Raw genomic sequence first — 12948 nt, 5'->3', positions numbered from 1 at the left:
CATACAGTTGGCTGAGGACAGAGGGAAATGGAGTGTTATTGTGGTGAAGGCAGGGCAGAAGCTTGGTACCATTGGACCTCACCTCTTATAAAGGTGAGGGAAGGAGAAGAAGAATATTGGACAATTGTTAATATAATGTTACCATCTAACTTTTTGAATGCCCCTCATCTAAGTGGTATGAAAGCAGAATACACATTCCTTTTAAAGTTTAAGTACACATACCCGTGACATTAATGTGACCTCAAGAGAAAGCTACAACGTTTGAAACAAGATTAATACCTGTCAATGGCTTAGCTTGAATTCAATTTGTTAACGTCGCTGCACCATGCGATCTGGAAGTTGTTTTGAAAAAGGCACTGCATTTCCAGTCATATGAGTATTACATGATCTGTCATGTGGATATTATGTGACTTGTGGAAAAAAACAACTAACATTTATAACTTAAATCAAAATACCAAAACACATCTCTTCAAATTAAATGTACTGCTTTATTTTAATTGCAGAATTTATTTTTTTATAAGGACAAGTCAGACAGTACAACACAAATACCAGAGTGAAGTCAATGGCATGCAATCACCAATCACCATGCCTCCCACCCAAAGCCAAGTTGAAATATGGCAAAAACTTCCACCAGGAATGACCCAATATCAAATTTTGTGTTAAAAATGTTCTACCTATTCTGACCCCTGTGACCCAAAGTCCTCACCCATTGGGGCATGAACCGGGGTTCAAATCCAACAAATCGTTACATATTTCATTCATCCGCCGTTGGTGATTGCATCAACAAAGTTTCATTAAAATGCTTAAAATGTGCCCATAATTGAATTTTTTGGTATTTGACCTTTTGACCCAGCCTGAAGGAGTGAAGCCAAAAATGATACAGCCCTCACACTTTCTTGCCATGTGGGGATCATAACTACAAAGTTTGGTGAATTTCTGCCCAACTGTGGATGGATGAATGGACAGACAGATGGAGCCGATTACAATATCCCCCCCCCCCACCACTGCTTTTTTCAAAAAGTGTAGAGATAAAAATGTCATTACACATCCAACGCAAGCCTTTGCTTCCAGCCATCTGAACTGTTAACTTTCCATGATTTTTGTTTGTTTTGGACATATTCCTGTGATGACTAGCATTTCTTAAATTGCAAAAGACCGTTAATCCACAAACTTTCAAATTTTGATGCAAGTACCATTGTCGTCTCACTTCTTTTAATTTGATACACATTACGCAAAACGAAGTCCTCTGGAGAAATCAAAATCACTCAGAACTGTAATCAAGAGGATGTTCCCTACGGAATCCTTCAGATGCAGCTTTTTAAAATTAGTCACATTTGCTTTTCAGACCTGAATGTGTTTCCCAAAATGTAACACTCATAATGGAGAATGAACCTCTTGCCTTTTGAAACAAAAACTTGCCTTATCACTTTGGCTTGTCCATGTTTGGGTCTATGTTAAGTAGGTAAAAAGTGGAATGAGAATCATGCGATGCTTTTCGTCGGTCACACATTCCGTGCATTGCACGTGTGAATGGATGTCTCAAATTTCGTCCCAAATTGCTTGTTATTTGATGTTTTTGCTTTCGATGATGTTTATGTGTTCACAGTGACGAGCTATCTGAGAGAGCTACTGCATGAAGCCCCCTTTCCTGACTGTTTCAGAGTGCCCTATGACCCTTGCCTTATTGCGGGGAAACTACAGGTACACACATGACCAGGATTTTTTTTCATTTACGAGTTGTAGTAGAGCTTGTAAGTTTATCATTATGCAGGAAAAGTAAATGAGAGGACATCACGATTTTTAATGGATCACAAAAACAGAGGAGATTGGATAAAACAACACAGTATAATTCATGGAAATTGAACTTGGGATCCCATCATCAGGAACCCTGTACTTATAGGATTTTCAAAGAGGGAAACCAAAGGTTAGTGCCACTCTCCTATAATGAACAGTGCATGTGCTTCTTACTATGATTGTATTACTGTATCGTTATTAAACTTAATATTTTAAAAATTGCTTTATAACATTGTACACACGTACTGAATGTATTTGTTGCTAAATACAATTGTTACTTGCTTCTTCGGTTGATAAAACAAAGTTAGCAGTTGGAAACGACCCAATATGTTAGTTGTTTTTATTATGGAGGAAGGCAGACTCAATGGTGTAATGGTTAGAGTGTCCATTCTGAGTCGAGTTGGTGGTTCAACTCCCAGTCGAGTCATACCAATGACTTTAAAAATGGTATGTGTTGCTTTATTGCTTGACATTCAGCATTTAAAAGGATAAGGTCATGGACAATCGCCATTGGGAAATTCCTCCTTAGGAAATGCCCTGCTGAGTGCGGTGAGAAATGTGGCACCATTGTTGCAACATCGCTGGTATCCAGAGTGTTCCCGGAAGTGATGGCACTTCACCCAGGCTCAGTGGCTGTGTTTGACTTGTCTAACAGTCGTGTGTGTATGTCACCTGCACTATGAGCCTTAGATCCTCAAAACATAAAAAAAACGTACAAGCTGACTGACATATCTTGCAAAAACTTCCTTTTGGCAACATAATAAAAAAGGCAAGATAGCTTCGAATTCAACTCGGAAAATAGATCGGACTGAAAACTGCTATTCTGGTGATTTGCTGGCAGGACGTTGCACCAGAGATTATGCCCGACTTTGAATGAGACAATGAGACATTATGTCTGCTTATTTACTCTTTTGGGCATTAATATTTAGTGGTATCACTTGCAAGAATTCTAAGCCCTTTAAAGCAAGAGTTGGCCTTCCAAGCAGTCTCATGGCCAAAACAAAATGTCCTGCCTCTTTATCTTTCTTGCTATTCGTGGCACCATTACAATCTTGATATGTGATCAGTGGTTTTGTGTCCGGATATCTGGTGGTTTTACCTGTACAGTATGCCTAAAGCTTCCTTATTCTTATAGCATGTGAACGTCTCTCCCACTATGCTTGAGATGTTCCAAGTCAATCTTGACACATCAACAACCAGATTCAATGGCGTTTATCCTTAACATCTGTGATGCGATTCTGTACTATCCTCCATCTGTGTCTCTGTCTCTGTGTCTCTCTCTCTCTCTCTCTCTCTCTCTCTCTCTCTCTCTCTCTCTCTCTCTCTCTCTCTCTCTCTCTCTCTCTCTCTCTCTCTCTCTCTCTCTCTCTCTCTCCCTCCTCTTTGTCTCTCTCTGTCTTTCTGCTCTTCTCTTCACTTCTGCAATCCTTCTCAGATATCTACCTGCCTTCATCTTTTTAAGTTGTCAATCTCACAGCCATCCACATGAAGAATACCAAGATCTACCCCCTCAAATGAAGTGATGGAATTGATCATTGTTGCAGACTTTGTCTCATCTATTCTCCAATCACCTTATCATTCCACTCTCTCACTTTGTCCAGACATAAGGATTGACTGGTGACTCCCTCAGTCTACTTGTGTGGGCAACCTTGGAAGAGGTATAGTTTCTGGAACTCCTGATAGCCGCACGATCAGCTGTAGCCAATCTTTGACAGACCATATCTCCAGGCTACCTTCTAAGGTTATTCAACACTTGGTATTCTCTGCAGAATTATGTCCATTCTGAGCCATCCACAGCCTCATTTTAATGTACAAAGCCTTAATTTAAAGTGCTATAGAGTATGGCTTCCCATTCTGAGCGAGTGCAGCTACTTCCCACCTTTCCCCGCTGGTTGTCGCTGATTTTGAAGCTGTTTGAGTTAAGGACTATCTTTGCAGAAGGTTAACTCCCAGGGTGTTTCATTCCTTTATGACCTCTTTTCCTGTCTTGCTCCACCTGACCTCTCTTATTTCTACCCATTGCCAAAATGCTGCACCTTCTTGGACGTTTAAACTTCCCACACTACTCCCTCAGTGAGTAGCCCCAACTTTTAGGCCAGGGTAGCTTTGGGTATGATTAAGGAAATATCATCATCATCTTGTACCATGTCCTGTTTTTAGTATGGGGGTCATTGGTCCATAAAACATGTAAGGTTAGGCCCAAACCTTTCACAAACTGGCAGGCCAGGCCTGGTCAGATGTTCAGCTCGAGCGAATTAGGGCAGGAATTTGGAATTTGGCCAAGGTGCCAGCGATGACTTGTTTCACCTTCATCAAAAGACAGCATATGATATTTAGCATCTACCAGCAATCAATGCTAGCAGCTAGCAGGTGCATCCTCAGCCTAATGCCCCATCCGATGTATGGCACACTTTTTTGTGCACAACACCCTGGCTGCAAAGCACCGGGCGTAGTGGCGTGCGCCTGTAATCCGGCTACTCGGAGGCTTGGGTTGGAGGATCGCTTGAGGACGGGGGCTCTGCACTGGGCAGGGTGTAGAGCAACCCGGAATCATGGCGAAACCCAAATCCTGATCCCTGTGTCGTAAGAGGCGACCAGGGTTGCGTCAGGAAGGGCATCCGGCATAAAACCTATGCCAAATCAGTATGCGGATCATAACGGATGATCCGCTGTGGCGACCCTTAACAGGAGCAGTCGAAAGACGAACAACAACACCCTGGCTGCAAAGCACCAGATTGACAGTTGATATTTGGTTGGAGAATTAAACCCAGATGAGTGTGCTACCCTGGTGCCATCCTTGTTGGATAATTTTGGTTTGACATTGGTTCTACACTAGTGTGCAAATAGTGTATGGGAGTTTTGCCCCGCTGATTCACCATGGATATAGACTAGCCAATGTCCCATTCACAGTTCCGCTTGGCCATGTTTGATCGAAATAGGAGTGGGGTGCCAACAGCATGGTTCCTTATTCCTGGGGGGGGGGGGGGTTAACCTATCAGGGAGGAAACACGGAAATTGGATGCAAGGACCCTACCTAAATTAATCGTCGAAGACGGTGTCCTGTATTTGCCGAGCAACCCATCATGCCGCGGAGTTGTCTGCAGCTCATCAGTTTCAGGGTCATCAGTTTCGGGAAGCGGGTCTGAGAGAGGCCGCTCGTGATCCAGCCAGCAAACTCGTTACAATATTTACTAGCAAGTTGCCCATGCCTGCACAGGATTCTAAACAGGGTTCGGATGAAAGAGGCAAAAATGCAAAGGTCTTCTTCTGTCATCGAGCCAGCAACCTTGGAGCAACAATTCACATTTATTGCCACATCTGATGCAATTTAAAGCTTTGATGCCAGTGAGGTGCATCATTTTCAACTGTTTGTTCGATGTATGTAGCTTTTTAATGCCTCGGGTACGTGATAAAAATATTTTTGTTGTCAAAGCCAGTGACCAATTGTAAATTAATAGCAGGATATTCCATGTTTATTTCAATTGTCATGTGTTTGTTTTTGCCTGCTGCCCACCTCTCTCTATATTTTCTCGAAGCCCAGGAACCTAACCACATTTTTTTCCATTGGTCCTTGGTTTTAACTATCGCAGTTTTGAATATCATGTCATTTTACAGGAACATAACCCCCACGATATTTAATGGTTTACTGTAATGCAGAAGCTTTCACAACGATTCTTTGCTCATATTCTTCATCAATAAATGTTAATACTTCTAATCATTAATTATGCAAATGCCAGGTGGAGAAGTGCAAAATCATGGCCTCGAAGAAGAAGCCTTTGTGGCTGGAATTCAGCTGTGTGGGATTGAGCAGCTTCTCGGAGGGCTCCATTGGCATCATATTCAAACATGGAGATGATCTCCGACAGGACATGCTCATCCTACAGGTGTTGTTCTAGTTGCATTCTGCTTTATCATTTTATGGAAGAAGCAGTCGCGTTTGCTTGTTGATTTCATTAAAAACGAAAACATTTAAGGTAAAAAGCAAGCAGCTTGGACATCTGATTTTCTTTTGTTGCATACTGCACGTAAACAAAATAAGAGTTTATTGTTGTGATATTGCGCTGAGTCTTCATCAGCATTAACACTAGAATGATGGGACAACTGTTCCAATTTAGATGTCGAATGAATGGGACATTTTCACATTGCATAGTAATTGTTTGTAGAAACAAATTGAAGATATAATTGATGCTGAGAGAGTTGGTCCCAATGCAATTGTAATGGGTGATTGATAATTTTTACCTCTCTTACTTCACCAATTACTACATTTCAAACAGTTTGGATTCCAAAAGATAAATGAAAGAGGCAATGAGCACCCTGATATAGTTGCTGGTTCTGACCATAATATCGTGACAATGACTGTAAGACTTCATCTTAAACAGGTGAGAGGTGAAAATAAAAGGATGTGTTGGCGTTCCATGTCTGTGTAGACAAAGTGTCTTTGTTTACTTGTGTCTGTGATGGTGAAAGGTGAAAGAGCCCTATGTGATAAATGTTTTCATGATGTAAATGAACAATGGAAGAACCTGAAATCTGCAATTGTGACAAATGCGAATGAAAATGGTGGCTCTGAGAGGTAGGTACAAAGAAGACAAAGAAAGCTATTAGAGAAAATGTTGGAAAAGATGGATAAAAGGAGGTTATAGAAATATCACATAACAGAGGAAATGAAAGATAAATACAGAGAACTGAACAATGAATTTCATAGGGAAACAGATAAAGTTCACCACCATCCCCCATCCAAAATCTTGAGCTTTTCTACTCCCATTAAGTCCCCCCACCCCAAGCCCACCACCTTCCAAATTTCCAGTTTTTCCTTTCTGAGAGTTTCCATCTGCATCCATCTTGTCCACCCTATGTGTTGATCCATACCCATCATTCCTCCCCATACCCACTGTTTTGTCCTTCAACTCAGCTGTTTGTGATCCTCCCCCCTTCCTCTCTGGACTGTTCCTTTTGTCCTGTTGCGTCATGTGTTCCTTTCAATGTTCTCGATGTTCCACAAGCCTCGACTCTGTATACAGAAAAAGGTAAGGCAAAAGAGTAGTGGTGGAATGAACAATGATGATCTGGAAGATCTTGAAAGAGCTGGGAGGTATGATCTAATATATGAGAAAGTGAGGCATCTGACAGGTCAATTGAAGGAAGGATTGAAGATGTGTTACTGTGAAAGATAACAATCATGTACAAACTGATTTGGAAGAGGTGTGAAAGAGATGGAAGGAATATGAAGCATCAAATAATGTATACCAAAAGTGAGGATGGGGACGAGAAAAAATTCAAATTTGAAATCTATTATATTTTACTCTCATAGTTTCTGGATAGACGTTTATGGTCCATTATGACCTTGGAGGGGCTGATGCCGAAATAGGAAGGCAAAGCAAGATTGTGTGCAGTGATAATAAAACGATACCTATATCCCAGTATCTTTGATTATTCCATGATCCTTAGACTCCATGACTTCCAATGGTGCAGTTCGAATAGTGACAACGTGTATCAAGGCAAAATTAATGGCACTTCGGATCAATGTCTGTAAAACTGTTAGAAGCGAAGAAAGGCCCTTTTATTGTTCTCCTTTTACAGGATACGTAAGACATTTGGTCCCCTACCACGAGTGCCATTCACTTGTTATCTTCCAAAGCAATTCCAGTGCCAACCCTTTGTATTAATTTTATGACTTTTTTGGGGGAGTTTTGCAAACCGAAACGCTTTTCTGTGAGTGCCAATAATATCCGCAGCCAAGTCTTGCAATTTGAGTTTCCTGATTGATTGTGAAATGCATGTCATGTCATTCCACAGCCATTTGGGAACCTGAAAAGTCAAGACGTGGCTCCCTCCATAGATTTTCCTGACAAATCCACCAAGTTGCATTTTCGACATAATTTCGCACTTTTTAAACAAGAATGTAAAGTGAAAATAATGATAATATCTAGTGATAGTTTTTGAAACTAACTTTCATATGTTATAAAACAATCCGGTGTAATTCATCTGGCTGTATGTTGCTGATTGCTTGCTTTTTTCCAGATACTGGTCTTGATGGAAGCAATATGGGAGAGCCAGTCTCTGCACCTGTACCTGCTGCCTTATGGTTGCATTTCAACTGGAAACAACATTGGTAAGTTAAGCATAAAACAGCCAATCAGATTTTGCAGTTGCATATGAGAGTGAGCTGCTGAATTGGATTCTGACAATGTATGATAATTATTATGAGGTAGAATTATTTCAACCCACCTGCACTCCAAGCTATTGTCAATGTTGTCGCCTTATCTTATACCTGTGGTGTGGAATTGTGGGTAAAAGGACACAAGAGGAAGCCATTTGGCCCACCATGTCTGTTTATATCCCACAGAGCATAAACTTTCTCAATCAATTAATTTTCTATGTAGTGAAATCACATTTGTGGCATTGTTACCTCCGCCATCGAAGGTGGACGGAGGTTATGTTTTCACCCCTGTCTGTCCGTCTGTCTTTGTTTTTTGATTGTCTGTGAGAAGGATATCTCAAGTTATGGATAGATTTGGACGAAACTTGGTGAACAGGTTGGGTGTGTGACAAGGACGAATTCATTACATTTTGGTGAAAATCCAGATCCGATAATTTTTTAAGTGATTCTTCACCACAGGGCCAAAAACGATATCGTCGGATCCTGAAATTCACGGGGGATACATTCCCGAAAAATTCCGTTAATGTCGAATCCGCGAATGTAGGGGCATTGTTTTAATGGGGAAAAAAGGCGATAGGTTCCTGGTGGTTCGTGATTCATAAGGGAAAATTAAAAATCAGAGGAAAAACCGGGTCACGAATTTTTACATTCCAGCCAGCAGGTCCCATTTTATGAACCGCGAATACATGAGGTCTGCAAGTAGCAGAACCGCAAATGTCAGGGTCTGAATGTACAGTACGTTATCTCAGGTTATGGATGGATTTTGACAAAACTTTGTGGACAGGTTGGGTGTGTGATGAGGACAAATTTGTTCGATTTTAGTGAATATTAGATCTGTATATGAAAACTTTTTTCAACTGATTCTTCATAATTGAGAGATCGGGTCAAAAACAATATATAAGCACGATATCTCAAAAAGTTTGTGGATGGGTTATAACAAAACTTGGGGGATGAGTTGAATCGGTTTCAAGAACAAGGCAATTAGATTTTGGTTCAGGTATGGATGCAGATCTGGCCTGTCAGTGGCATACAAAATATAAACTGTTCAGCCTTGTGGAGGTATTCACTCTCACAAGTGCTGTTCTGGTTCTTTTTATTGTTGTCATTGTCAGACTCGTCTCAGTTTCCCGGTCAGAATCCGACGAACCGGGTCAAAGCGGTCGTACCGGCCAACTGATTTGGGTGCTCTGAGCAGGTGTTCTGAACCGTTTACCACATTACTGTACTCCAATAGATCACCCAAGCCAGTCAGAAAACACACTAATCAGTATTGTGTGTCTTGTACTGGGTGGTCTTGTACCAGGATGCAGGTACGAACTTGTATTGGGCACTATTTGCTCAACCCTAATATGTCCTTTAATGGATGTGTTTAACTCGTATAATTAGTGATCAGAGCAACCCCAATTCCCCCAGAGACCGGGTGGATTTAAAAAGTGTATTTTGGACCAACAAGGGGTGGGAATGCACAAAGGAAGCAATGCACATAGTTTAACCCCATAACACATACGGACTTCCCTGAGCCAACAAATTAACGGAGATCCTTAGCTACAGAAGCACTTAAACGGCCCCATTCACACCTCAGTAAATAGACAAGAGAGAATCAGACAACACTGAAATACCTGAGCTGTATCCAGCAGGAGGTAGTCTCGTCCCAGTGAACTGCCATGAACCATTTATCCTTGCTGCAAGCAGAACCGGCATAAGGAGGAAAGTGGGTGTGGCCTGCAGTGAAGGCGTGTCGGGAGGTTCCAATAGGCTGATGCGTTATGTTGTGGATAAAATGCAAGAGTTTCTTGTGCGGGCTCCATAACAATTTCCCATGCATCTGGGACCCAACGGTTTGCACCACACCCTCTTGTGGCCTTTGCCCCCACCTGCATGCGTGACGCCACTAACCTCTCCCTGCGTGGCTATCATTGGCTGGGGGCCCAGTTCATGAGGGGGCAACCCTGCCCTGACCTTTCACCCAGATCAAATTCCACTGCATTCCTGTCTTTACTTGTGTCTGATGGTCTGTTGGATCTTTTTAAAGGCATAAAAGACAGATTACAGTCAGATGAAGAGATTGCGGTTTTAGACACATGGGGGGAGGGAAGACAGCCAAGTCTTCAATATTAACAATAGAGAAGGAGCCTGGTGTTGGCGCAGTGGTTAGGGCAGCAGCTTGGGATCCAAAAGGTCCTGAGTTCAAGCCCCGTTGGGCCACTGAATTAATACACCAGGGGGTTGACTCAGCCTGTCATCCTTCCGAGGTCGGCGAAATGAGTACCAGTGTACTGGGCTGGTGTATACCCTGGTTAAAATAGGTGTACCATATCCCTGTGTCATAAGAGGCGACCAGGGTTGCGTCAGGAAGGGCATCCGGCGTAAAACATGTGCCAAATCTCTATGCGGATCATACGGATGATCCGCTGTGGCGACCCCTAACGGGAGCAGCCGAAAGAAGAAGAAGAAGAAGAAGAAGAAGGGGGGAGGGAAGACAGCAGCTTTCTATACATATGATGACTCGTATCTCTACAAAGTATCACAATTATATTCCAGAGGAATTGGTTTGGGACATGGTAACAGGGGCAGCAAAGATCACCGAAAGGATTGTAAGATGATATGATATGAGAGTTCGTTGCCACCATGAAGGAGTAGAAGGATATGTCAGATTGGAATGGTTCAGGCCTAAGTCACATTTGCTCTACGGTGAGGATACGGCAGCCGTACGCCCTCTGAATTGACAGAAACGTGCGGCGGCCGCAGAGTTTCTGCTGTGGCCTCAGGGTGGCCCGACGCCGTTTGGCTATATTTTAGAGGTCGTAAGGTCGCCGTGGAATTATAACGCGGAGTTATAACTTTTTTCATTTCTACGTTCGCCGTAGCAATTCGACAAGCCAAAAAAAAAAAAAACTGGTAAAAAAAAATAATAAAAATTAACCCATTCGTTACCGTCCGTCTGGCCGCACGTTCGCCTTAGGGCCCCCCTGCGGTCGCCTTGTGGGCACCTTGAGGCTACCTTGCGTCTGCTTTGAAAATTCTATGGCCGCCGCAGGGCCCCCTTAAGGTCACCGTGTGACATCAAATCAAAGACCGTACGGCAACCCCACGTTTTCGGTCTCCACAATTTCTAAGACCAAGGCCTAAGTCACATTTGCTCTACGGCGAGGATACGGCGGCCGTACGCCCTCTGAAGTGACAGAAACGTGTGGCGGCCGCAGAGTTTCTGAGGTGGCCTCAGGGTGGCCCTACGCCGTATGGCTATATTTTACAGGCCATAGGGTCGCCGTGGAATTATAGCGCGGAGTTATAACTTTTTTCATTTCTACGTTCGCCGTAGCAATTCGACAAGCCGAAAAAAAAAAAACTGGTAAAAAAAATAAAAAATTAACTCACTCGTTACCGTCCATCTGGCCGCACATCGCCTTAGAGCCCCCTTGCGGTTGCCTTACAGGCACCTTGCGTCTGCCTTGAAAATTCTATGGCCACCGCAGGAGCGCCCTAAGGTCACCGTGCGACATCAAATCAAAGACCGTACGGCAACCCCACGTTTTCGGTCTCCACAATTTATAAATACCCCGTGCGGCTCCCTGAAAAATAAAAACATATGTAACTGCTACATTGTGTGACCGTGGAAATACTGCGGCCGCCGTATAATTGCTAGTGGCCGTAGATTTTGGAGACCCCACGACCGCCGTGGCAAATGTGACCTAGGCCTCAGGGAGGTGGTTCCAGAGCCATGAGAAAAGAGGAACAAAGGGGTTGAGGGAAGTAGAAAGCCTGGATTTTGAGAGGTTAATCAGGAGTGGCCAACTTCCATTTGGGATGAGAAGTGGCCAATGTGAATGCTCTTAATACTCTGGTGAATGCCAGCATCAACGGTAAGGATTCCACTTGTTTGGAACTTTGAATTTTGTAGTGTCTCAAGTTTTTGTTTTTTTAAATCCAGAATGCAGATTAGCAACCATTTGCAATCTATATTGACTGCATACCAGTGACCATAATCAATCACCACCATCTCTGATATCACTCAACCTGTGCCAATTGAGTTGTGGTGAGTTTGGTGGTGACATTTCTCTTCAACACCATCATGGATACATGCTGCCCTTTCATCTGGCCGATTGATACAAGGCACATGGTTTCTTCGTTGCCATTTGAAGCACTCTGGAGATTCCATGTTTTGTTCCTGAAGTTTTGATGTGGAGAAACCATCTCTCCAACTGCTGAAGATTATGAATGCAGTAGTTTGTTGCTTTGGCATTTCAAGAAGAGAGTTTTCCTGATTATTTTTTTTCCCTTCCTTTGTTTTTCTCCAGCATTATTCATGTATTATCTGCATAACTCATTTATATTGTTGTGGGCCAGGGTCCGGTGGTGAGAACGACCACTAGGTGGGGGAAATTACGTCGTCTCCCACCAGACTCCCGGAATTGTAGGCCGTCGCTCACGGATAATTCCGTGACGCGGCGGGTCGCTTAACCGACCGTGGGCGCCAATACCTCAACCGCGTAGCGTAGGGTCTTCCTGCCAGATGTAATCGGTTTACCTAATTAACCACGTGGTTTCGACTACCAGGGAAACGCCCTTGGTACGCCTTGCCTGAACCGGATCACTCCACCAACTACAGTGGAGTACCAACTATCAACTCCGGATCGGATGCAGCCGAGCAGAACTGCCAAGGACGTACCGGCTAGAATGAACAGGTTATCGGGGATAAAGACCCGGCTAAACTCAGATCCGAACCATGCTGGACCAATGAAGGAAAAGACAAAAATGAACTGGGAACATTTCTACAATGATTTATTTACACGAGGCGAGGAAAATCATGTGGCACATAAAAAGGTTTATTGGTTATGTTATGCAGGGGGAAGATGAGAGGGATGTCGTGCGACAATTTTTACAGCAACTTATAAAAGCGGACACAGTGCAGACTTACGTGAGATTAATACAAGCAACAATTACAATAATCAAAAATCTTATACAATTTACTTAAAGGACAGGCACCACACACT

The 12948-nt window shown here is 43.0% G+C and overlaps 2 protein-coding genes across 12 annotated transcripts in view; one reads left to right on the top strand and one right to left on the bottom strand.

Annotated features, from left to right (window-relative positions):
* LOC147020041 (uncharacterized) overlaps positions 1-12948 on the bottom strand; it is a 56577-nt gene that overhangs the window by 18389 nt on the left and 25240 nt on the right. For 2 of the 8 annotated variants that reach the window (XR_015061618.1, XM_085895043.1), the window contains one exon: positions 3047-6805. The exons of 3 other annotated variants lie outside the window; for them this stretch is intronic. Coding sequence is in view for 1 of the 5 variants with exons in the window: in XM_085895043.1 (XP_085751169.1) it covers positions 6761-6805 (45 nt within the window). In the remaining 4 variants the exon portion in view is untranslated. Of the gene's footprint in view, positions 1-3046; positions 6806-8022; positions 8066-12948 lie in introns of those variants that run through there. 3 more of the 8 variants (XR_015061620.1, XR_015061619.1, XR_015061621.1) reach the window with 3 other exon arrangements.
* Positions 1-12948, top strand: part of PIK3CG (phosphatidylinositol-4,5-bisphosphate 3-kinase catalytic subunit gamma) — a 64091-nt gene that overhangs the window by 43336 nt on the left and 7807 nt on the right. For all 4 annotated transcript variants that reach the window (XM_085895016.1, XM_085895014.1, XM_085895013.1 and 1 more), the window contains exons 6-8: positions 1607-1701; positions 5532-5678; positions 7816-7906. In XM_085895016.1, coding sequence (XP_085751142.1) covers positions 1607-1701; positions 5532-5678; positions 7816-7906 — 333 coding nt within the window. The remainder of the gene's footprint in view (positions 1-1606; positions 1702-5531; positions 5679-7815; positions 7907-12948) is intronic.

The sequence above is a fragment of the Eptatretus burgeri genome, chromosome 9 (assembly GCF_056783735.1).
Source record: "Eptatretus burgeri isolate ZD-2024b chromosome 9, Ebu_testis_v1, whole genome shotgun sequence".
Classification (NCBI taxonomy): domain Eukaryota; kingdom Metazoa; phylum Chordata; class Myxini; order Myxiniformes; family Myxinidae; genus Eptatretus; species Eptatretus burgeri.
This window is presented reverse-complemented; position numbering and strand designations above follow the sequence as displayed.